The 27,133-nt window shown below is 33.3% G+C and overlaps 1 protein-coding gene across 1 annotated transcript in view; it reads left to right on the top strand.

Annotated features, from left to right (window-relative positions):
- Positions 1-27,133, top strand: part of ST8SIA4 (ST8 alpha-N-acetyl-neuraminide alpha-2,8-sialyltransferase 4) — a 103,216-nt gene that overhangs the window by 7,174 nt on the left and 68,909 nt on the right. The window contains exon 3 of the mRNA XM_024739706.1: positions 8,839-9,096. Within this exon, the coding sequence (XP_024595474.1) occupies positions 8,839-9,096 (258 nt within the window). The remainder of the gene's footprint in view (positions 1-8,838; positions 9,097-27,133) is intronic.

The raw sequence follows: 27,133 nt of genomic DNA, 5'->3' as shown, positions 1-27,133 counted from the left end.
GCAAACTTATATTAAATGCTTAATTTATAGTTTAAGTATGAATACTTCAGTAAGAGTGAACAGGCTGTTAATGTTTCTCACTGAAGGATGTGAAACTATAAAACTGAAATCATTATACAGCCAGAAATATAAGGATGAATATGTGAGTTTTTAATATACTGTCTTTATACTAATGAAATAAAATGTTTGACAGAATCCTAATGTTTAACACACTTTTCTTTATTACTCAGGATGGACGTATATTTTGAGAATTATCTTTAACTTCTCTAAAGTCTTCATACTGATCTTGTGTTTTCTCACACTGGATATAAGTAGAGCCTATTCAACTGCCATTTAGCCAACAATTATAAATAAATTTGACTTATTCTATGAAGGGGTATTTCTATGTGTGCTCCTATAATAAAAGTCTCAATAATTATACCCTAAATAGGTAACAATTAGCAAATAAGGCTTCTAGAGTACAGGTTTATTCTCTGTAAGATTCTGGTATTTTCGCTTAGATAAGCTCTTGAAATCAAACTCAGTGCCTACATATATCCATTATATCTTGTTTTCTTCAATTATAATTCTCTAATAAGAAAGTTAGGGCCAGACCTTCCTAATTATGGAGGAAGCAAGCAGATCATTTTCTCTATAGTTACATTGCTCTATTGGTTGGTATGTTTAAATCAGCATTTCAGTAAATCAGAACTCTTTAAAAAAGTTCAAGAGAACAACCATCCTTTACATAATAAAATCATTGCATTTTTCTAGTATTGGCAAAATGCTAATTACTCCATGATTGGATACGAACACACAGATTTTGTAAGAGTAGGTTAGTGGTTACGAGGGTAAGCTGCTGATCTGCTGGGGTTTCTACCTCCTCACTTCTTGGATCACACGTACGTATAATGTAGATTATAAGCCCCTTTAAGGAAGAGTCTACTACCTTCATCTTTAGAGTATGCATCGCAATTCATAGAATGCATTGCAGCAAAGGCACTCACTACATGTTGAAATATAGTTGAAAGAATGTCTGGAAATTAAAAAGAAATGGGTGCCATGGAAATGCAGGAATGGTTAGACTACTTTGTTTTAAAGCTTTCAAAGTGACTGGAATGGAGACAGGAATCAAACCATGGCAATGTCAAGTGGTGTATGTTTGGCTGTTTTTAGTCTAGGGTTAACTTTGTGTATTTGTAGGCAGAGTGCAAGAACAGTGAGATGAGTAGCGTGTGATGCAGTGCAACTCTGACAGAGTTTATAAATCGGTGTCTTCTGTGTAGAATATGCTCAGAAAGCAATATTTATTTCAACTGGTTGAAAAGAAACTTAAAGTAGTACTAAAAATTAGCAGATTCCTTATAAAAGTACAGATTTTCAGATACTCTTAAGACATTTTAAAATGTGACAACTCTGAACCTGTGTTCCTCCTGAGAACTCTTTGGCTGAAGCCAACACTAACCACGAGCTCTCCAGTTTGACAGTTTTACACCTGGAGCTCCCTTTTCTCATGATACCTACCTAGTGTCTTCCTCACTAACTCATACTCCTATACCCACATTTGAATTTAGAAACCCTGTAAGAGATGAGATAATTATGAGGAAAAAGCTACAGGATATGGAACTAGATGGGACCATAAATACAGTGTGGTTGAGTTTAGCACAGAGTAAGGATTTATGTTTCTTAGAAGTAGCTTGGAAAGAGAGACATATGGGTGATTAAAAAAGAAATATTTATCTCTGAGGATGCCTAGAAAGAGAACCTTCAAGTTTGAATGATTTGGCAAGAAAGGTGTCAATTATGTAAGGCTCTGTAGATCAGGTAAAGGAAAGTAATGGAAGAAAGTAAAGTAAAATAAGAAATTGTAACAGTTTAATATATCTAGCCATGCTAAATAATATATCAGATAAAGTCTAATAAATAAATTAAATACATAATTAACAATAGTTTAATCAATATATCTGGCCATGCCTTCCTAGTATCTATGAAAAAATGAATACTATAGATGTGCATGAGGCTATATCTATTGTGATTTTTAAGATATTCAAGCTAAGGGTATTTAACATAAATTGACCCAAGCAATTTATTATTGCAACTTTACAAATTAATGAGGGTTGCATTCATATCTTTGAGGGTGATTTATTTTCAATTATAACAGCTAATAATATGAATGAAATGTTGGTACTCTTCATATGGTTCTCCTTAACAGATAAGTAAACAATAAAACAGTGAGCAAATATTGAATAAGACATACAAAGTTGTCACTTCCTTACAAGGAAATAATAATTTGTAAAACCATTACTGTACAATGTACAAACAGTTCATAAAAATTATAATTGCCTATAGCTGTAGTGACTAGTAAGTATCAATCAATTTGACACCTATAATAAAAAATTTGGAATATAAAAATACCTGATTATTGGCTTAGCTTTCTTTTTAAGTCACACTTGAAACTAATCTTAAAGTATTTTGGTTATTTTCCTTTGTTTTTTCCCCACATCTATAGCATTTATGAAGAACCACATTATTTTGTGTCTATGAGTGGGTATGGGCATATTTTACAAGTGTTTTCAAAATTCTACTTTGAAGCTTTTGATTAAGATGTTACAACTAATCATTTTTGATCTTACATGATTGAACTCTGCTTACAAATCTTTCTCATTTAAAAAAATCTCATTAAACTTTATAATGCACTTGTGATATTCCTAATAAATTATTTATCTATTTGCATTAAAATGTGAAAGTCACTGAAGATAAATTGTTTTTCCCTACATTTGTAGACATGATTTTCTTTCTTATTACTGATTCTTCCAGCCCTATATGCACTCTGCTGCTTTCATAAGCACATCAAGAATTGATTCATATATATTCATCAAACAACTGTACCTCTGGGGAGTTGTCTGAGAGAGACGGTTTCATGTATTAGTTCATTGTACTTTGAAAATTCATCAAGATTTAGGGAAGTTCATGAATTCCACAGCTAACTTCACAATTAAACTAATTAGCTTGGTTAAAGGCTTGATGTTATTGGTAGTAGTTCTTTATTATTGCAAGCTAAGAAATGATACATTTAAGATGTATCAGATGTTGTGAGTATATCTGTGAACATTGTACTGAGAAATTATCTAGTCATGTCCCAACACTTGTGACTTGACTTTTTTCATCTTCGGGTTGTTTCTTTCTTTCCCCCTCATTTTTCATATGTTGGATAGAAACCTAAAGAATTACGTACAGTACCAGATATGGATGTTTAGAAATGTATGAGCTCAGCTACTCATCAGGACCAGAATAAGCACATCATAATTAGTCAGCAAAAATATTTTCAACTCTTAGTGTCATCATATATTGAAGTTCTTAACCAGATAAGGTTTGCAGGTTGACTAAACATAATTGCAAATTTATATGTGCTTCACCTGTCAAAAAGAATTTGCTGTTGCATGCATTGATTTACTTTAGAAAAAGGTCCACATACAATTCAATAGCACACGTCGTGGGTCACACAGCTTGTTAGTCCCAGAGTCAAGCTTCAAAAAGCCAGGCCTGACTGTGGATCCAGAGCTCTTATTATGAGATAAATCTTCTGGAAGACTATTGTTTAATACTAAAAATGCTTACTATTAAAATGCATCTTTATGAAGTACAGAGAAGTTGAGTTTTTTGCTCTAAAATAATATAAGATAGTATTCATCCAATATTACCAAATGCTGGGCCAAATATCAAATGTCTATCTGAGGTGTAAACTAAAAAGTGCTTTCTTCAAGCTTTTTTGAGACAATTTTGCCTTTTCATTTGGTTGTGCTCAGGGTTTTTCTTTTAATACTAACTAGAATATTTTTCCTATAACAGCTAAGACCCTTAGCTCAGAAGCCCTAACAAGCTATAGGTTATGTTTTTGTCAGAGCTTCGAGGCATATTGCCTTGCAGAAATAATCTCGAGACAAAAAATTGTGTTCTGTCTGCTTTTTGTAGGCATAATGAAACACTTGGCATTTCTTAAACTTTTTTTTTTTCTTTTTAGTAAACTATGTCAGTAACAACTGAATTGATTCACTGATTTTTGTCTGGAGTCAAAAGTTTGCAAAAACTGATTCCTAATATATGTATCACTACCTAATTTGTTTCTCAACTTGAGATGCATTCCAGCTGTAAGATTTGCCTCACAATACTTGCTGATGGAGTCAACAATGTCATTTAGATTAAATTTTAGTTGCCACAGCACATGTGCTTGTTGTTGACAGGAAACCTACAGAGAAGAAAGAGTGGCACCTGGTGATAGGTTAGCTATATGTAACATTTCACAAGTGAAAACAATGTTTAGAAAATTAATTCCCCAGGACTCTACAGCTGCTATTTCAGGTGGTGGGTGATGTTGAAAGGGAAGTTCTACTTGAAAATTCAGCTGAAAAGTTTCTGTATAGAATCTATTCCTGTCAGTTTCACAGTCTAAACCAGTCTTTCAGTTTAAGCCAGCATTGCCTAACAAAAAATATAATCTTTATGACTAATTTTTTAGTCTTACCAAAAGTGAAGCATATTTCCTGATTTCTATCAGTTATCTTTATCGATAAAACAGTTGCTGAACTTAGGTGTTCGCTTTTCGAATAGGGTTTCAAAAGTTACATTATGCTTAACAGAATGACAGAGACCTGTAAGGAATCTTATGTTGTTACTGTTCTTTTAAGTCACACACAAAAAACACAATCCTCTGCTTTAAAAATCTGGTAGTAACTCAACCACATATTACAAAAACTTATACTGGTACAGCCTGCATATTAAACATCAGCTTTTGTTGATTCATGCTTCCTTAGAGCCCAGAAGTTAGAGTTTTCTTTCTATCTCTCTCATTCTAAAGTAATTTTGTTTAACTTGCTGTTTTCATTTATATCAAGTACCTTTTGAGCAAAGCGTATATATTCTCCTTGGTAGTACTTAACGTGTTGTTTCAGTTCAGCGTAAGTACAAGAGTTTTTCAGGCTTCCAGTGATATTTAGTTAATTACATTTAAGCACTAGTTTTCTTCTTTGTTTTTTTTTTAATAGATTTACAGTGTGAACAACAGTTAGACTTAGCAAATCCATAGAACTTTTACAGTCCATTAAATCTATAATCTAAAAATACCTACAGCCTACTAGGGAGAAAAAAAAAAACTAACTTTACTGTTACCAGAAAATATTAAGCATTTTATCAATATATTCACTCATAGTAATTATTTTCAGTCTTTCTTGTATCCTACACCAGGAATCTTAGTTCAGATAGTTTTCCATGTATAGATTTAAGCCCTAAAATAGAAACGAAAGTTTGGTTCAATGCAGGAAAAAGAACTAGAGACATTCAAGGTCCCCCCACCCTTTTCAGTTTAAAAAAGCAAATTCAACACTAACAATTGTTCTGAGTTTTCTCTACGAAACTTACATTTTTATATTTTGATTAGACTGTGTGAATTGGTATTTTGTATTCTGTCTTGGAAAATACTTTTACTATTTTTTACTGCTTCCATTTAAAAAATAAACTACTGTTGAGCCTGTAAGACAGCATTGGAGTAATACATACAATAGTATCATCTGTACTTAATAATTATTTATCACATTAAGCATTATTTTCTTTCTGAACTCTTACAGTCCACTTTTTAAATATCAATTTTCCCTAAGAATGAATAAATTAAAGGTGTTCTCTTATACTCAGATTTAGAAGACATATGTTTGAAAATATTTTTGCTGCTAACTTTCTATAACACAGCAAAGGTTCTGTGATTGCAAAGTCCCTCTTGCTATCAGTTGACAAGCGTTTAAGTGTTAACTTTATGAGTAAGGGGATTTTCCTTTTTGGATTTCCAAGCTAAAGAGTCTTCTTTGAAATCTGGACCTCTATTCACTTCATGCTTGCAAACATGCCACTACTTGTGAGTGGCATCTTCATATACTTACAGCAACCCCTTTAAATTATGTTCAAAGGAAAATAACACCATCTAGTTTGGCGATCTGACCACATCCGTGCAGTCTTCATTTTAGAGTCAAGCTTGTCATTTTCACAGGAAATGAAAAAAATTTTTTTGTTGAAATACAGGTGTCAGGCATTATTTAATTTTTTCACCAAACGAGTAAGTGGTAGTTAATTTGTACAAAAGTTGATTGCTGCTCTTGGTGCTAGCTGTTAACTTTTGTGAAGAATCACATGTGCTTAACATAATGAAAGAGTTCTCAATTTTCTGCAATTCATATTCTCTATGGCTGCTGATTTCACCAGCAATTCTCTTCTTATGTAGTCTGTACTTTGTTAAGATTATTATAATGCCTGATAATTTCTATTAATTTTTAAATTTCATTTGTAGGGCATTTATATAGATTTTGCTGTACAAATTTTACTCCTTGCAAACCTGAAATTCCAAACATTTGAGAAAAAAATTTTTTTTTTTTTCTTCTGCGGTGTGTGGGCCTCTCACTATTGTGGCCTCTCTCATTGCGGAGCACAGGCTCCAGACGCGCAGGCTCAGCGGCCATGGCTCACGGGCCCAGCTGCTCCATGGCATATGGGATCTTCCCGGACTGGGGCACGAACCCGTGTCCCCTGCATCGGCAGGCGGGCTCTCAACCACTGCACCACCAGGGAAGCCCGAGAAAAAATTTTTTTAAATGGTCTCTTTTTCAGAGAGTTGATGGGTGTATTCCTTGTGTATAAAATCTGGCCAAATAAAGTATTCAATCATCTGGTTTCCTAATTAGACCACACGTTAAAGTGGGACCTATTTAAAGCAAACCAAAATAAAGAAAACAAAAAGAAAGATGAGTTAGTTATTTTACATCCCTCCTTGCTAGTCATGCTTCTGGTTTATGAGTATGATTTGGGGAATTGCCCTTTTGATGGAGTGATAGGAAGAGATCATATTTTGTGCTTAATAATAAAATTTATAAATAGTGATGGAGCTTAAACAATAATAGCATTAGAGGAAAATGTCTATCCTATCATGAATGTTATAATAATGACATTGTTTTGAGCATTCTGAAAATTCAAGCTTGCCGTTAAGAGCACTTCAGTAAGTATTATCCAACTTCCAACCCAGAAGACTGCTTTCTCAGATTACTTCTGGGTGGTATATGTTTGGTAGCATAAGGATCAAGCAATCCCAAACTTTTGTAAGCCAGATTCATAGATTTCTTTGTCAATATAATTCTCTCAAAAACTTACTAGGCTCCTGAGCTATTTCTTTGGAGTTTGTTCCTGGTATGAATAACCCCACCTAAGGATTGCTTCTGAACACAGTTCTTTAGCCTTCTGATTCTCCCCTAATTATTTTGACCTAACCCTCCTTTTCTACAGTTTATTGGCAGCTACTCTTAAAACGTTTGAATCTATAGACTTAGGGGAGAAGACAATATCCTTCTTGCTGCTGACATGGCTCTGATTTATAGTTGTATCTCTTGCTAATTGGATTATTGGAGTCATTTAGGAGGTCCCAGTTACCGGACTGTCACACAGTTTAGATTATAGGCCGTTGCCAGAGATATTCTCCTCCACTCAACTTGCAACTTGGGTATTTCATGTCTGACTTTGCCTCTTAGTTCCTTGCTAAAATGGGTAACCAACATAAAACAACATACTAGCACCTTTTAAGCAATTATCCAAGAGCAACAAGCTTATTACGTATAGGGTATGACTCCTAAGTTATTATAGACCGCAGTTTTATAAGGTGCTATTCTGTATCATGCCAAGAGTCACCAGCTTTCCAGGCAGCCATATCTATTTTCTTATTTTCCATCATCTAACTTAATATGTGCGTATATGTGTATGTAGTATCTCATATCTTTTATCAGATTCTTTATTAGTTATGGGATAGGCTAAGCTTCCATAAAAAAGGAGACTTTAAAATACAGTGAATCAAACAAATCAGAAGTTTATTTCTTTCTCCTATAGTGATGCACTTGATCCACTCATATCCTGTTTAAGAAAACTAATTCATGTGACCACACCCAGCTGCACTTGGGTTTGGAAACTTGGAAATGTTCTAGCTGAGCATCAGTGTGGCCAAGTAAAACTTAGAAGATTCAAATAGGAAACGAAAGAAGGGAAGAAAGAACACTGAGGAACAGTTAGCTATCTCTGCCCTGCAAGGTCCAATGTTCTATCTGTCCATCTTTTCCTCTAATATAGCCATCTTATTTCCTGGATTCTTGAGCTTGGAAGAAAACTTTCATATATATGTGTATATATATATATATATACATATATATATATATACACACACACACATATATATATACATATATATATACACATATATATGTGTATATATATATACACATATACACATATATACACACATATATATAGTGCTGTAGTTTAACTTTACTTCAAATAATTATAATATACACATGATTTCGATAAATGTTAATAATTTTATTAGAAAATTCAATCCTTTTAATAGTTAACTAAATTATGATTCTAAACAATTTCAAGTTTTTCTATTCACCTTAACTAGACAACACTGAACAAAATAGATGATTATAGATAATTAAGGCTGGCAGAATACTATCTAGCTAAGGAAAGTCAAGTCATGGCAATAGTATTTCATTTAATAAACTTTTCTATAAATTTTGATAGGGGGCCTTTTTCACTCCACAGATAGGTGTGTATACTATATATCTATTTACAAAATCATTGAAAAACTGTGCAAATGACGTTTTAAAAATATATTTTATTTCCTTTAGAATGTACTTAATTGGTTGGTTTAGTTACCACCTGAATATTAAAGTTTAGTGATTTACCAATTTATATCTTATCATATGTTACTTTGTAAATGATATTACCAGTCCTTGGACATGTTGTCATTAATGGAAAACTTTGCTTGTATCTCAAATATAGGAAGAACATTCTTCGTTTCCTAGATGCAGAACGAGATGTCTCAGTGGTCAAGAGCAGTTTTAAGCCTGGTGATGTCATACACTATGTGCTGGACAGACGCCGGACACTAAATATTTCTCAGGATCTGCATAGCCTCCTACCTGAAGTTTCACCAATGAAAAATCGAAGATTTAAGACCTGTGCAGTTGTTGGAAATTCTGGCATTCTACTAGATAGTGAATGTGGAAAAGAGATTGACAGTCACAATTTTGTAATAAGGTGAGCTTCCTTTTGTTCCTAAAGATTGTAATTTCTTCAAAGACCCTTTATTTAGGAGTAGAACACTGGCAGAAATGTTTAAATCTAATATTAATATTATGAATTATTGAAATCTCAAACAAATATTTATCTTTTATGTCTTTGTGTAGTATCCAAATTTACACTTACCCTGGAATGTAAAATTAAAATTATTATATCATTGAAAGAAAAGATGATCTCATAGCAATAAGATTCACACCAGCTTTCCTTTTTGGCCAAATGACAATTTTATTAAATATAATACACAGAAAAACTATTTTATTCACTAATAGAAATAATTATTTATTTCTATTAGTGAATGAATTAATTCACTTAATTACATTCATAATCCTATTTCTCTTCAATAAATTATATTATTTTATTTATTCATAAAATTATGAACATTACTATACAATGATGTAACAGATATAAGTTAATTTTACTTTTTTAATGACAACTATTTAGCATAGTCTAAGAACATAATTTAACAAGTTTATATTTGATAACTTGGACCAAATTGCTTTCATCACTCTTTATACATGGTACTTGTGTATGGTAGTATATTTTAGTTTTTTAGTTTTCTCACAAAATTAAACATAGCTATTTGTTTTTCATTGATGGTCAGCAGATATTTGATGAGTCATGTGTTTAGTTCTAGCTTTTGATTAACTGAAAAAAGACAACAGTAGACTTAAGGTTGTAATGACAACAGATATTAATTAGCACTTTTTAATTCTCAGTATATCTAAATAGAGTTTTTTGGCTTGTTTTAGTTCTTCAGAAATATTTGCTGAATAAGTGAAATGTGTATTTTGAAATATGAAATACTGCAATATAAAGATAGATTGGAAAGTATGCTGACTTGCCATGTTGACAAATAACTTGAAGTCTTGAAGCTATGCTGGAATCCAGCCTTTGAAAGTATAGATCTTGAAAAAAATCTTTTTGAACTATAGTATTAAAAATAAATACAATTATATAAGTATTAATCATAAATAGGCAACAGTTTTTTATAAAAGAATAATAACCATGAAAAATCATAAGAGAATACTCTCAGGGAATACAGTTCATAACAATGAATATAACTACAAACATTTTGCCATACTATCGTTTCTCAGTTGGATGCAGGGTCAGAGATTGATTTGACATCAGTTGAGCCTTTAAAAACCTGAACTTTTAAGTTTATTGAACTGAAAGAAAAACCTTGTCAATATGTAGATATACCAAGAAAACTGTGTCCAAAGAGGAGACAAAAATATTTGATGAGGGAACGACAGTGGAAGTGGAAGTAATGAGCTTCAAACTTTGAAGTCTGTGTGAAGTATGGCTGTGAAGGAAGAGTAAGTCTTCTAGAATTTCTGAAGAGATTAAAATCAGGGGGCAGATTAAGTGAAGAGGAAAAGATTTTAGAGCACAGTAGAAATTGTTGCAAGGTGAAGAAGAGAATTTGTAAGGTTGATTAATCCTGGAGGGCTACAGGATCTGAATGTGACTGACTCCTTGTTCCTACACCCCTTTAAGCTTTAGCATTGGGATCTACATAACCCACTAGATTCAGCCTCACCTTTAACTCTGAAATTAAGACTGTAGTGTCAGCTAACACCTCAATCAGATCACATAATTATCTCCTCTCTTTTTTTGTGGTGAGAACAGTTAAGATCTAGTATTCTAGCAACTTTAAAGTTGATAATACAGTATTGTTGGCTATAATCATCAGGCAATGCATTAGATCTCCAGAAGTTATGTTTGTTGTAAGTCACTCACTGGTGTTTGAGCATAATCGAACTTCAAGAGGTTCTTTATACTTTTCTACGCTATGATTATTTTAAAAACTTATTTAACAAGAGCACAATAGTGACCAATCCTGAGTCTATAATTGTTATGCTCTTACCAAGAAGTAGAAAAAAATGAGGATAAGCATCTTAATGAAGGCATGAAATTATTGCCATAATTGTTTTTTATTCTTTTCCTCCTATTTTTACTGCTTTCCAAAATTAGAAGTTGGAATGTTGTAGATTAAAGTATATACTAGGGAAGTGTAGCCCATGATTGGGATTCTGATTTTCCAGGTAAACTTTGGCAGGAATACATTTTGCATTAGAAATAAATAATCCCTGGAGAAAAACCTTTTTCTTTTGTAATAATACCTAGTTTGGAAATTCATCCCTTTGAGTCTCATGGACACAAGGGACTTCAATGACATATCACTACCAGACCTCCATCCTTCCTAAAATTCTAATCTTTCTCATGGCATCTGACTCATCATCTATGTGCCAAATATCTTTTCCTTCCCCAAGAGTATATGACCTTTTGTTTCTGTACATGTGTCTATTCTACTCTAGAACATCAAAGAGGACTTTTGCATTAAACCTCAATCAAAGCCCTATTCCTTGAAATAGTTTGCCATCCATGTCAAACTGGTTAATATTGTTACAAATTTTAGTAACAATCTTTAAAAATCTTTCAAATTTCCCACCTTCCCAGAGCTGTATTGTGTATATGCATATCAGCATAGGTATAGATAGTTTTGGTTGGTTGGTTGCATGTGTAACCTGTTGTTCCCAGTTTGTTTGTTTGTTTTCCATTTTTCTTGTTAGATAGTAAGTTTGTTATGAGAGAGATAACTGACACCTGATCTGCTTGCAGAGGGCACTGTTAATTCAGTGACCCCCCTCAAGGATCAGATTCACCCAGGTATTATGTTCAAGTTGACCTCTAACTTTATAAAGCAAAGCATTATCTTTAGATAATATCTTCATTCAGCATTAGTTAGATTTTAAACTTTATTTTTTCTGAAAGTACTTTAAAGAAATAAAATGCTATCTTCTTTGTTTAATGATGTACAGAATGCATTATCATATGCACACAGGAATCTCTTGCTCCAAACAGTTGTGCTATTGAGGAGGAGGGCAAGGTGCAGATACATGGCATTATTGTCCTGTGAAGTGTAGTTCTGGAGAAAGTTATTTTTAATATCCCACAATATTTTTAAATAAGCCAGTGAAAAGTGCTCACGTTGTATTTTTGCCCATGCAATGGTAACTATACATAAATGCAGACACACACACAATGTCATGCATTTCCTCTCCTAGAAGAGATATTCCCTCAGTGGCTGTTTGTATCATAAGTTAATCAATTAAATTAAATGCTGGGTTTTGTGGGATATCATACAAAATAGGAGCTTAAAGGAAAAAAATGAGGATAAGAAAATCAATTAAAGCCTTACTTTGATTCTCTAATTACTGATTAAATATTGAACTGATTTGTAAAATCTAGGTTTCATATGTACCTAAATAACAGAAAACTGGACATAAGAGAAATAATTTTATTTCTTAACAAAAAATGCCTAAAATCATAATTCAAATAATAGTGTTATGTCCACTTGATCAGTGATTTTTATATGTGGAACCCTCAAGACAGTTAGTCTATAGTTCCTCAATCAGCGAGTGCCATGTTGTAAGGAAGAGGCCAGGATAGAGAAACATGGGTGGTCAGTCACTCACTCAGGTTGAAAATATCATGCTTTTCTTGACTTGCAATTCTGTCTGATAGGGAAAATTCATAAAGGATAATAAAGTTCTTGTGATGCTAAAGATCTTGTCATACAGCTCCAGATAAGCAAAAATTTAGTTTAATCTGGCATTGATGTGTCAGTTATAAACCTTCTCTCGCCTGGTGAGCATTAGAGACACTGTCCTATTGATATTAAATTCTATATTTTATATTTGGATGGCCTGACATATGCTAAATATTGGAAAGAGATGGAGTCAGTGCTGCAGAGGAAAACTGTCACCCAATATATGTTCCAGGGGTCCGAGGGGTCCGAGGAGAGTTCATTGTAGGTGATATTGGATGAAGTTGTGCGCCTTGCTGTACTTTAGTTTTCTAATTTAGAAACTGAGATTATTGTATGAACTATTCCTTTCTTCCTTAGAGTGTTACAACTTACCTACTCACAGAAACCACAGAATTGTCTCTACGAAATCTCAGCCCTAAGTTTACCCCATGTATAATTACTTATCTAAAGGTTTGCTATAATATTTCAAGAATCTAGAGGTTTGAAGACATAATATGTCCTTTATATATCACTGTAGGTAAAGGAAAACAGGGTTAAAAAGCTCCCTTCGTGCAATCTGTTTAAAAGTATCTTTGAATCCTTTCTTGGGTCTTTTTTTTTTTTTTTTTTTACTTGGTGTTAGGTATAAAATTATTGTAACAGTGCATATCTTACATTAAAGAATACAACTATTTAGTGGAGAAAATTGTTTTGGATTTTGCAAAATGATATATAAAGTGCTTTTCAATTTTTCTGCCTTTATTTTTCACATTTTTTGGATATTTTAGTCCCATATATATTTACAAAAACATACATTCTAATATCTGTATTGTCTATACTCAAGAATTAGTTTTAAAAGAATTTTTAAATTCTTTTTTTGGTTTTTTTTTTTTTTTTTTTTTACTTGGTGTTAGGTATAAAATTATTGTAACAGTGCATATCTTACATTAAAGAATACAACTATTTAGTGGAGAAAATTGTTTTGGATTTTGCAAAATGATATATAAAGTGCTTTTCAATTTTTCTGCCTTTATTTTTCACATTTTTTGGATATTTTAGTCCCATATATATTTACAAAAACATACATTCTAATATCTGTATTGTCTATACTCAAGAATTTCATAAACTTAACAATTGTGGTTTTCTAATGAGAACAAAAAAAATCAGATATTTCCTAATTTTAATGCTGAAAGGTGGTGGAGAACAAATCCTCATTCCACCTTCCCTGCCCTTCTCTTCCCCCCAGGTAAGAATGATGGGGCATTCTTTCCATTCTCTGGGCTGTCTGTGGATAGTAGGAAATGTCAGGCAGCCTGTCAGTACTGGTTTTCCATAGAAGAGGGATCTTGTCCAGCCTCATCTAAAGTAAACCTGGTCCCACAGTGTACTAGCTTTGATGTTATAGAGAGAACACTGGGGGAGGCGTTACTTAACAGTTGCAATTGGCAACTGATATTTTTTGACCATCAAATGCCACTCCTCACTGTGCTTAAACAGAGATACTAGAAATAATGAGTATGACTTGAATGATTCAGAAATGGTTAACTAAGAGCTGCAAAACACTTTGTTGTTCTGGCTGGTTGGAATTCCAAATTTAATTTTGTTTGTTTATTTCTCTCTTTCTACCTTCCTTTTCTGCATTTTTTCTTGTCCCCATCTTCTTCTAGTCTAGACAACTTTGCTCGTTTTTCCTTTGTTAATCAACATCTTCAGTTCCTGCAGTGCTTGACCAATTTCCTTCTAATTTCCTCTTGGTTCATATTTTTTTTCTTAAAATATAGGAACAGCAATGAAAGATCACTTAAAATAGCCATTTAAATATATACATATTTATATAAGTAAATCCTTGCTATTCAGATTGTGGTTCTGAACTACCAGCATTAATATCACTTGGAAGCTTGTTAGAAATACAGAATGTCAGAACTTGCACCAGACCTGCTGAGTCAGAATGTGCATTTGATCACAGTGCCCAGGTGCTTCTTATGTGCATTAAGGTTTTCAATGTTCTGGAATTCTCAGTATGCCTAAACAGTATGATCTAGGGAAGCTGGGACTCCCCACCATGTCTGATTTAGTTAGCCTGTATCTTTAGGACCTAGTACCAAATTTGATACATTAAGTTATGTGCTACTTATTTATTGAATGAAAGAATTAATGTAGGAATTGAGAAAATTTTGGTTTGTGTTCATGTATTCTTGCCTTAGACACTAAATACAACACTGGATTCCAAAATTAATATGTAAGAGGAGTCATATATAAGGTCATTTATGGTCATTTAAACCCTTAAAATTAAAAAGAAAATACAGAAATATGATGAGTAGTATAGTGAAATGTCCTAGATATTGGGAATCAGAAAAGCTGGGTTCCTGACAATTACTAGAATCACTATGTTGTACACCTGAAACTAATATAACATTGTAAATCAACTATACTTCAATAAAAAATAAAGCCAGGAAATGTAGTATTGGACAAATACCTTAGGTTCTAAACATGATTATTTCCAACATCCAATGATATTAATAATAATAGGCCTATTATTTCAAAGTGATTTTCTAAGTATCAGTTGGGAAATATAAATAGTAAAGAAATGCATAAACTGTAAATCTAAACTAATGTCGACTGATATTAAAGCACACCTAGCTTGAGTCAAATGTTGTAGTTGAAAGTTAAATTTATTACCACTTTTTCTAAGCCATGACCATTGGCTAGAAATGCAAATTCTCTTTGTCTTATATAAACAAGAAGTCAAACCTTCCTCAAATTTATCAAATATATCAAACGTGTATATAGTTGACACTGAATAACATATTAGATAATATGAAATGTGAAGACACAGGAACACTACTCAGGAGTGTCTATAAAATCTGAGTGTATAAAATTAGAAAGAATTGTAGTGAAGAGATATATTTCTTCAGGAAACCAAAGTAATAAGATAAAAATGTTTTACTTTATGATGATGTAGCTTCCTAAGAGAAGGGATGAGATGTTTCACAAAAGAAAAAGATAGAAGAATTTACTTACCTTGACTGATACAATACAGTTTTATAACTCAATGTTTGATTCTCCACTGGTGGATAATTTATGGCAAACTTTAAATCATCTTTTTTGACCTTCTATGAATGCTAACTCTTTTATAGCAAAATAGACTCTTCTCTGGGGGAGAAAAAATATGCCTACTTTTCTACGTGTTCACGAAAATGGCCTTATTTTTTTCCCTTGCACTCTCACTGAGAATGTTTGTGCTTAAATAAAATGTTTTAACTGCAAACAACTAAGTTTCTGGTAGGGAGACTGGTGCAGGCATTAGAAAGATATTTTTAAATTCTTATTAATTAAAATAACCACTTTATATTTTAGAAATACCAACATTGCTTATGTGATATTTGCTACATATATTTTCTACCTTATTTTTACTTAATGGTTTATTCATATTTTTAAGCTGAAATTTTATAGTTTAAAAAAACTAATTATCTTTGTTATTTCTATTGATTTTAACCATAAAATTCATATTCTGGGTAGAAATGAGAATTTCTGTTTTATTCTAATTATTTATGGTTTTTAAAATTTTACTGAAAACTAAATATGGAATTGTTATGGATTGTGATGTGAGGTAAGGCTCTAACTTTTTCTTCCAATCATGTCACTCCTTGGAAAAAAAAGATTTTATCTACAAGAGATACTTTTTTTTAAAATGGAAATGACAATGACTTGACAAACTATTTTAAATTTTAAAACGTTGTTTTAAAATGACTATCCCATTTTCTAATTTTATTGATTTGAGTCCTCTTCCCTTTTTTCTTGATGAGTCTGGCTAAAAGTTTATCAACTTTGTTTATCTTTTTGAAGAACCAGCTTTTAGTTTCATTGATCTTTGCTATTGTTTTCTTTGTCTCTGTTTATTTCTGCACTGATTTTTATGATTTCTTTCCTTCTACTAACTTTAGGTTTTGTTTGTTCTTCTTTCTCTAGTTGTTTTAGGTGTAAGGTTAGGTTGTTTATTTGAGATATTTCTTGTTTCCTGAAGTAAGATTGTATTGTTATTAACTTCCCTCTCAGAACTGCTGTTGCTGCATCCCATAGGTTTTGGATTGTTGTGGTTTCATTTTCATATGTCTCTAGGTATTTTTTGATTGCCTCTTTGATTTCTTCGGTGATCCGTTGGTTGTTTGGTAGCATGTTGTTTAGTCTCCACATGTTTGTGGGTTTTTTTAGTTTTTTTCTTGTAGCTTATTTCTAATCTCATAGTGTTGTGGTCAGAAAAGATGCTTGATATGATTTCAATTTTCTTAAATTTACGTAGGCTTGCTTTGTTGCCCAGCATGTGGTCAGTCCTGGAGAATGTTCCATGTGCACTTGAGAAGAATGTGTATTCTGCTGCTTTTGGATGGAATGCTCTTTAAATCTCAATTAAGTCCATCTGATCTAATGTGTCATTTAAGGCCTATGTTTCCTTATTGATTTTCTGTCTGGATGGTCTGTCCATTGATGAAAGTGGGGTGTTAAAGTCCCCTACTATGATTGTGTTACTGTCGATTTCCCCTTTTATGGCTGTTAGTATTTGCCTCATATATTGAGATGCTCCTGTGTTGAGTGCATATATATTTACAATTGTTATATCTTCTTCTTTGACTGATCCCTTGATCATTATGTAGTGACCTTCTTTGTGTCTTATAACAGTCTTTATTTTTAAAATCTATTTTGTCTTATATGAGTATTGGTACTCCAGCTTTGTTTTGATTTCCATTTGCATGGAATACCTTCATCTGTCCCCTCACTTTCAGTCTGTATGTGTCCCTAGGTCTGAGGTTGGTCTCCTGTAGACAGCATGTATACAGATCTTGTTTTGGTATTCATTCATCCAGTCTATGTCTTTTGGTTAGAGCGTTTAATCCATTTACATTTAAGGTAATTATCAGTATATGTGTTCCAATTGCCATTTTCTTAATTGTGTTGGGTTTCTTTTTGTATATCTTTTTTCTTCCCTTCCTGTTTTATTCTCTTCTCCTGTGGTTTGATGACCATCTTTAGTGTTGTGTTTGGGTTGCTTTTTCTTTTTTGTGTGTGTATCTATTGTAGTTTTTGGGTTTGCTGTTCCTGTGAGGTTTTGATAGCAGTCTATGTATGTACCTGGTTGTTTTAAGTTGCTAGTCTATTTCCCACCTAGAGGAGTTCCTTTAGCATTTGTTTCAAAGCTGGTCTGGTGGTGCTGAATTCTCTTAGCTTTTGCTTGTCTGTAAAGCTTTTGATTTCTCCATCAAATCTGAATGAGAGCCTCGCTGGGTAGAGTATTCTTGGTTGTAGGTTCTTCCCTTTCATCACTTTAAATATATCATGCCGCTCCCTTCTGGCTTGCAGAGTTTCTGCTGCAAAATCAGCTGATAATCTTATGGGAGTTCCCTTGTATGTTATTTGTCATTTTCCCCTTGTTGCTTTTAGTATTTTTTCTTTGTTTTCAATTTTTGTCAGTTTGATTACTATGTCTCTTGGTGTGTTCCTCCTTGGGCTTCCTGCCTGGGACTCTCTGCACTTCCTGGACTTGGGTGACTGTTTTCTAAAAATGCAATATTATAAACAACTACAGTTTCTCATCTATCAATCTAACAAGGATATTTAACATTCTTAGTATTCAGCATAAAGTTATTCTGATGTTGGCACTCCTTTGAAATGCTTTTAAAAATATAGATTGATACAACTTTTCCAAAAATCAGGTTTATAATGTCCCCCAACCCTTAAAAATAGTAGATTCCTTTATTTACTATTTCCAGTTCTAGGAATCTACCCAAATGTGAACAATTGTTGAAGTATAAATGCATTTTATAACACACAGCAAGAAAGGATGAGTAAATCATTGTACATCTGGATGATTAGTCATTCAACCCATGGAAAAGAGGAATCTCAGGCAAAGGGACCAGTAAGCACAAAGACAAATGCTTTCAATGGTCTTACAGTAGTCCCAGTGTTTGGGACTACTCTACTATTAGGTTCATATTGAAGGACAATGTGGAAAGGGAAATGGCAGGGTATGTTGGCCTTAAATAATGAAGGATCGTTTCACCATGTTAAGGATTTACATGGTATCCTGTAGTCCAAGAAAGATCCTTACAGTTTGTTGGTTTATTTGTTTGTTCTTGTTGGAGTTTTGTTGTTGTTCTTATTATAAGCATAAGAGGAATGTAAAGGTATAGAAGCATGAGCATATTTGCAGATGGAAGGACCATGGTAATAAATAAATCAAAGGTAAGAAAGAGAAAGAACACTCAATAAGGAAAATACTAGAGGAGGCAAATGTGATGAAATCCATAAACTTCAGTGGTAAGGTTCATACTAATGTAAAATATGGTAGAAATCATCCTTTCCTGATATCAAAGGAGCATTAGCAAATGGGCAGTTGGTCATTCCATGGATTTTCAAAATATACCTTCAGTTTTGGGTTTAAAGCATTTGTTATTTGTCTACTATTAAACTCATCTGTAAGTGGACATCAGCCCAAAATATGTACTCCAAAGCCAAACACAATTGAACTTTTCAGACCTATTGCTTTCAGGTGATACATAGCATAGCTTTGATCTTCCTTATAATTTTTTCATTAATTCCTTCACTCTTTTATTCACCTATTTATCAGGAAGATACAAAAATGAAGATCAATTCTTTACATCTGAGATGATTGTAGTCCTGTAAAGAAAATAAAGTAATGAACTGATAATGCACAAATTGCTTTATCAGAGGTACTCACAGAACTAGGCACTGATAATGAGGCAGAGAGGATACATAAGCTGGATGGTCAAGGATGATTTCCTGAGAGAAGCAACACAAGTTAAATTATGATGAAAACTGAAGAAGTAAGGAAAGGAGAGAAAAGAAAGTGAGACCTAGTCCAAACTGGATCTATGATGCACCAAGGAACCTGGGTATAGGAATGAGTGGCTTTTCTGGGCCTGTGAGTAGTTTCAGTATGATGGAATAGAAGGTTGTGTGGGTCAAAAGAAGCAGGTAAGGCTGGAGAGGGAAGCTGACAGGTTATGCAGAGTCCATTGTATCTTGCTAAGGAGATTGGATTTAATTTTTCAAGTAGTCTGTGGAGCCACTCAGGAGAGGAATGTCATGATCACATTTAAATTTCAGGAAGATTTTTAGGTGATCAATTACAGGGGGACAAAGATGGGAATACTGAAAATAGTCTAAAGATGGAGATAATGAGGGGCAAAGTAGGATAGAGACAGTGGGGATAGACGGTGGAAGGCAATTTAAGAAAATCAAGGACTCTATGAATTATATAATACATGGAAAGGGCAAATGATAGTGAATATAAATATGCCACGTCTTAAAGTGTAACATTTTTTGGATGACAGAAAATGAATCTTGAAAAATCCAAATTGGTTCCCATTGTTTCCTCTGAAGAAGTTAGGCTTAGGGGTTCCTCTGTAGAAGTTAGGCTTAGGTTAACAAACCACATTTTTCCATAGAACAGAGAGTCTAAGTGACTTTCCTGAGTGTACACGGTAAGTTGAAGAAGGAAGCAACAACAGAAGTTTTTTCTCTCATACTCAAAGTCCAACACTTTATTTTCAAATGAAGATTGAAAACACTTATCTTTTTAAATTAGAAATAGCAGTCAGTGCCGCACTAGAGTGTGAAGTTTTTAGTTGTACGTTTATTCTGAAATGTGAAGACCAGTGAGAAATGGTCTTAATTAGTGTACATTTCAAGTTTTCGTGACTTAGCATGAAAGACAGAAGAGGGAAGGTTATTTTAATGTCTGACATTTCCACAAACTACCAGCCATTCTTCAAAGTCTAGGCTAACAAAAATTGAACAACAAATAAAATCACACACACACAAAAACTGGTAACTGGGTGAATGGTAACTATGTGTGGCAATGATTTCACAATATGTACATATATAAAATAATCATGTTGTACACCTTAAACATACATAATGTTATATGTCAATTATATCTCAATAAAGCTAGGGAAAAAACAGTAAAAAATTAAATAAACACCAAGCTGACTTTATAATGTTTAGCATTTTCTCCAGTCGTGGTCTGTGGACCATCCTGTGAGAATTCCTTTCTTTAATTAAGCACTTACTATGTGCCAAAAATATATGTCAAAATATTCTAGAGACAGATCATCAAGCAGGAGACTTATTTATCACTCGTGATAAACGGGGCTTCCCTGGTGGTGCAGTGGTTGAGAGTCTGCTTGCTGATGCAGGGGCGGTCCAGGAAGATCCCACATGCCGCGGAGCGGCTGGGCCTGTGAGCCATGGCCGCTGAGCCTGTGCATCCGGAGCCTGTGCTCAGCAATGGGAGAGGCCACAACAGTGAGAGGCCCGTGTACAACCCCCGCCCCCTCAAAAATGTGATAAACCTTTAAGTCAGGTAAATCTAGTTTCAAGTTCCATCTTTTCCATCTAATTTATATTCAGTCTTAAATGATTTATTTACTTCTCTAAGCCCCCATTTCTTTATATATAATATGAGGAAAATAATCTCTATCTTCCCTTTTTTGTGAGTATAGAAGTAAATGAGATAATGTGTGTGAAACTGTCTAGAATAAATCCAAGTACAAATCAGTTATTCAATAAATGTAAATTTTTCTTCCTTTTGATGATTTAGGATTAACATATTGGTGGTATTGTATATTCATGGTAGTAAAATTATATCTATGACCCAGGTACACAGAAGATGTAAATATTTGCACTAAAATGGTCATTGTTGCTAATCAGTATATATTCTCCCAAAGAGTGTAGTTGAAATAATACTCATGAGAGAATTCAGAAACTTGGATCCTCTTGCTGGTATTGCCACTAAATATAGCTGTGTGACTTTGAACAAGTAATATAAACCATTTTGAGCTTCAGTTTTCCTGATATGCCAAATCTAGCCATTGAACTAGATGGACTCATAAATACCTTTCTGGCTCTGAAACTCTATGACTCTATTTTCTTATGATTCAGTAGACAACTTTGGAATAGAGCCTGTCAACTTGCATTGTTGTGTGATTTCTTTTTCCCTTCTGGTTGCCATGTTCTATGAATAAATTTCCTTTTCATCAGTCAACTTGTGGAAATAGCATTCTCTACTTAATACTGTATCCTCTAATCTGGCTTTTCGTTTCCTTTGGTCCAGGAGTGTTGCCTTTCCTCCTGATGTATGCAAGCCAATGTTAAGACTTAAAATCAGGGGAAGGGTATCACTTCTTAGCCAAAGAAAAACAAGACTAAGTTTCTGTCTGTTTGTTTATTTTTAATTTTGGTTGAAATATAGTTGATTTACAATGTCGTGTTAGTTTCAGGTATACAGCAAAGTGATTCAGATATATAGATATATATATATTCTTTTTTTTACATTCTCTTCCGCTCTAGGTTATTACAAGATATTGAGTATAGTTCCCTGTGCTATACAGTAGGTCCTTGTTGGTTATCTATTTTATATACAGTAGTGTGTATATGCTAATCCCAAACTCCTAATTTATCCCTCCCCCCCTTTCCCCTTTGGTAACCATAAGCTTGTTTTCTATGGAACAAGACTACATTTTAATGATTCATATGAATTATTGTAAGTGTGATGAGGTCAGGGCCTTGGGAAGTCACCATATGAACAAAATATATAAAGAAGAACCAGTGAATACAAGCATTATCAAAAGGGAGAGAAATTGTTTTATAGCAACATCATTTAGTATAGTTTTGGGGAAAGGACCTTGACATTTTTCTGGGAGATAAGATCTCCTACTTCCCACATCTATTTCACTGGCATCCACCAAAATTCTTGGAACCACAGCTTGACTTATGCCATTACTGGAAACTTTTATTTAACATATTAGAAGTCAGTATGGTACCAAATGTTAATAGTGATTATATTTTAGAGGGAGACGTACAAGTGTTCTATATTTGAAAAGTATTTTAACCTCTCTTTTTGTTAGTGTTTGTATGTGAACACAAATACTGTTTTTAAATTGGAAATGAAAACAATTTTAATTTTGAAAATTATGTTAAAATTCTGGAGTATAGATGAGAAGAGTGATATATATGGGAGTTAGGAGATTTGGGGTCATGTTACAGCTCTAGCACTACCTGAGTGATATTAATCAGGAAATATGTTTTTCGTTTAAACAAACACATAAAAATGCAACTTATAGTTTTGTTATCTAGTTCTGAGTATTCTATCATTAGTGTCAAGTGTAGTGTATGTGTGCATGGGCGGGGGGAGAGGGAGAAAATGAGTATGTATTTTGGACAATGAAAATCATTTGAACCTGTGGTATCGTGCAGTAAATTTTGGATTCATAGTGTTTCAGATACAAAGTTGGATTTAAATCCCAGCTCTGAGGATTTGTAAACTCAATTTTTTCCCCTCATTTGTAGAATATGATTACTTATACTTAATTATATGGATGTTCTTTAAAGTTTGAATAACTTAGATATGTATAATACCTTGCATAAGGTAGTAACTGATAGTTCTTATTATGTTTAGTGAATTATATAAATGATCAGACTGAACAACATGGTCTTGAGTCAAAAGCATGTGATCCTATAAAGAATTGAGAGGGATTTTTCTATTGTGATTAAGAATTGTTTAGAAAAACAGTTCAAAATTAAGGTCCCATAATTATTTCTTAAGTACTGGTATCCTTTGGCATAAATGTATGGCTCCTAAATATGACGATTTTAAAAAATAAAAAACATTTATTTGAAGTTTAAAAATGGAAACAGTGGTTCCATTAATTTGTAGTCCATTAATTCAACAAGTATTTCTTCATTCAACAAACAATTATCAAGCAGCCACTAGATGGCAAGTTCTGAGGGGCTTCATTGGGTATTAAGGATATAAAGATAAATTACATGGTCTGTTCTGTTTGGAGTTTGTAGTCTGATGGAGGAGACAGACATGGAGGGAGGAATAACAAAATAGTACAGTGACAGTAATAAGAGAACTAAGAACAAAGCATTGCTGCCAGGGAGACAGAAGGAACTAATTATAAAAATGAGTGAAGCTAAGTTTTAAGGCAGTTCAGTTTGGGACAGGAAAATAATTCCCTTTCCAGGAATGTTATATTTGTATGGATATTCTTGCCCTTATTCTTGGCATACATCATTTTACCGAAGCATTGTGTGAATGGGCCTTTCATGCTTTTTAAGCTTCGATAACTGAGATCATTAACAATAATCCTACTTACCTTTTAGACATGTACATACATTCACATTAGTGAAACAGATTGTATTTCTTGTTGTAATTTAAATAATTCTGACTTTTTTCAATTTTTGTGTATTTTAGTTAGCACACCTTCTGAGAGTTAAATATTTTAACAACTGCAGTTAAAATGCAGTTTTCAGCTTAACACATATTTATTAGTACCTTTTGTGTTCCTTAATTCACCTCCCAAAACACACACTGTATCAACTTTCTAATGAAACATGTTTAACATGTTTAACAGAACATACATGTTAAAAATAAATATTGAAGTGTTTGTACAGGGAATCAGAAGATTTAGTGCAGAGCTCACAAACTGACAGCCTCAGGGCCCAAACCAGGTGGCAGGTATGTTTTCTTTTGCATTTTTCATCACAAGCCCATGAGAGCCTGCCCCTTTAAATGGGGAAATAGCCCAGCAAAATTGCCCATTTTTCAGAGTTATGTTAACCTGTGGCCCAGGGGCCTGTGAATTTTCAGGACTTGATTTAAACGCTCAGCAGTGCTCCTAGAAGACAGAGATCAAATACCATTGTAAACAGGTTCTCAATTCACCTACACAGAGTAACTGTCATTATTATTATGGTTAGCTTGACTAATTGCATTAAAGATATCAACCCTATACAAGCAACTAAATGTAATCAAGTTCCATACATTGTAGAATAAAGATATAAGTAAATATTTTAGAACAGTGCAGCAGAAGCAATTAGTTCTGCCAAAGAAATCATTTGAAACATTGCAATGGATATTAACCTTTGAGTTTTAAGAAAAAGTAGGATTTTTTGAGGTTGGAGGCTAGAGTGTCTTAGGTAGTCATTTCAGGCAGAGGTATCATCATAAATAAAGGGACACAGACAGAAAAGTACATGGAGTAGTCTGATGCCATTGGGATCTAAGACAGGCAAACGTATAGAGAGAAAATTCTGGGAGGTAAGGGTAGGGGCAAATTATGAAAGCCCTTGGACTGATATCACTGAAGGTTTTTGGTTAGGATAGTATCGTGGTCAAATGTGCATATTAATAAGATGATACCATCCTTGAAACAGAGAATGATCAAGCTGGAGTCCTTGTGTTACAGAACTGGTTAGAGCAATGTTTTTCAGTACTGTTTAAAAAAAATGCATAGCAAGAAATACAACTTATATCATGATATACTCCTGCTATTGCTTCCTCAGCTACAATTACTACACACACATGTAAATCTGAAATAAATTTCCATAAAATTATGTGCATGGAACACTGTCATTTTCTATTATAGACAGTTTTGTTCTTCTTCATTCTTTAAAAGTTGCAGATCAATTTATGATCCACCAATTGTTCCAGCTAACAGTTTGAAAAATAGTTAATTAGGAAATTATTCCAATGATAGTTCAAAAAAACATGGTGGTACCTAAGCTGAGAAAATATCAATAGAAATAGAGAAGAGAGAGTATATTCAGGAGGAATTTTCTGAGATGAATTTTTAGGGCTTTGTGATGAATCAGATATGGAAGATGAAAGAATTATGGAGATCAAGGGCTTTCCGCCAGTCAAAATGTTATTTTCTACTAAACAGAGTATGAGAAAGATCCACTTAAAATAAATACGATGTAATGAATGTGAAGTTGCCTTGGTCTGCCTTGTGATATTAGAAAATGAAACATTCATTTTTATCCACTCATGATATGATACTTTTCTGAATGCTTGATGGTATCAGAATACCTAACTCTTCTGAACATTATACCAACTGTCTTTCCAGGACCAAGTGTCAAGTAAATTATATATACTAAATTAGAAATCATTTTTCAATCTTGGATTATACTTTCCAAAAAATGAAAAGAAGAAAAAATTTATAATTTAGAGTGACAAATCAAAAATATTTTTGTTTTCTTAAACAAGGAAGTTAAATGTCAATGCACTGTTACTGTGACAGGTTTGCTGGTGTAATCACTAAAAGTTAGAAAACTCAAGTATGTTTCCCACAACCACTGTGATGACCGCATTGTACTTAGTTTATTAACACCATGAATTGCAAAGAGAAAATGTTATAGTCCTTCTGCCTTGGTTTTCTGGCATGGGTAATTAAAGTATCAGCCATAATATTTCATGAATGCTGTTCCTTTCCTTTTAATGTACCACATAATTTTTAAGAACATAAATTCCATGCTAAATCAGTTCTCTTCCCTCTGTAAAACAGTACTAACTGCTCAGCAACCACTGATCAATGGAGTAGTCCAGTTCCCTGACTAGGACAAGAGTACTTGAAAATACATTCTAAGATCTTGCTTGGTTTCCCACCCCCATGTCTGAAATATCCCAATAATGAATTTTTAGCCGAGACAATGAACAGGAAATTTCTCAACAGCTGCCAGAATTTTCTCTTCATACCCTCTTCAGAAAAGTTAAAATGATCCTTCATTTTTAATTACAAAGGAAGGATTTAGAGAGTATCCTTAATATTCCTTTATTTGAATTTTCCAGAAACTTAACATTTATAATAATTCAAATAAATATTAGTCTTGCTACTATATATATTCACTTTTGTGAAAAAGAAAACAATCACGTGCATGCAAGTTTATTTGATTTAAGCACAATATATCCATTCCTTGGCATACCTTTCCCTCTCCCCCCAAACAAACTAAGTTATTGAATAATATCTGTGCAGTTGTAGCAAATTTGCCTAATGACTCTATTTTGATTTTGACTGAAGTGTGGGAATGCCATAGTCTAACATATTTCTCTGGTATTTGTTTCTTTGTTTTCTAGAATGAGTTTAATTTTTTTTTCATTCTGTGATTTCCGTAGAAAAAATATGACACTGTTCTTCTCACCCTTGCCAAATATGTAAACAAATCTGGGTTTGTGAAAAACGTCTCTCTTCTGTTTAATCACTTAGTTATTTTTATGATATGTGTCATTTTTGTATTTATTTCTATCAACTTGAGGATTTGTTTATTTTGTTTACTACATAATGATATACCACGTATAAGTCATCTGTTAACCCTAAGCTTCATATTTCAAAAAGTCACATCAATTAGATATTCAGTCCTTTTACCAGCATTTTTTGAAAATCCTTTCCCTCAAGAGATCTGAAATATAAGTATTATTTTTATGTGTTAGATACCTATTGTTTAATAACTGCTCAGGATTTGGAGAATGTCATGGCTGAATGGCCTTGTATAATATGCTTAAGACCAAATGGTAAGGCATTCTTTCTCTTACAGGAAGGTTGGGGTGAAACATGAACATACAGACATTTTTCGCTGCTTCTGAAAGAAATCAATGTATAAGTA

This window comes from Neophocaena asiaeorientalis, unplaced genomic scaffold, assembly GCF_003031525.2.
Source record: "Neophocaena asiaeorientalis asiaeorientalis breed wild unplaced genomic scaffold, Neophocaena_asiaeorientalis_V1.1 scaffold146, whole genome shotgun sequence".
Taxonomy (NCBI): Eukaryota; Metazoa; Chordata; class Mammalia; order Artiodactyla; family Phocoenidae; genus Neophocaena; species Neophocaena asiaeorientalis.
The sequence above is the reverse complement of the archived record's forward strand: the minus strand, read 5'-3'. Positions and strand labels throughout refer to the sequence as shown.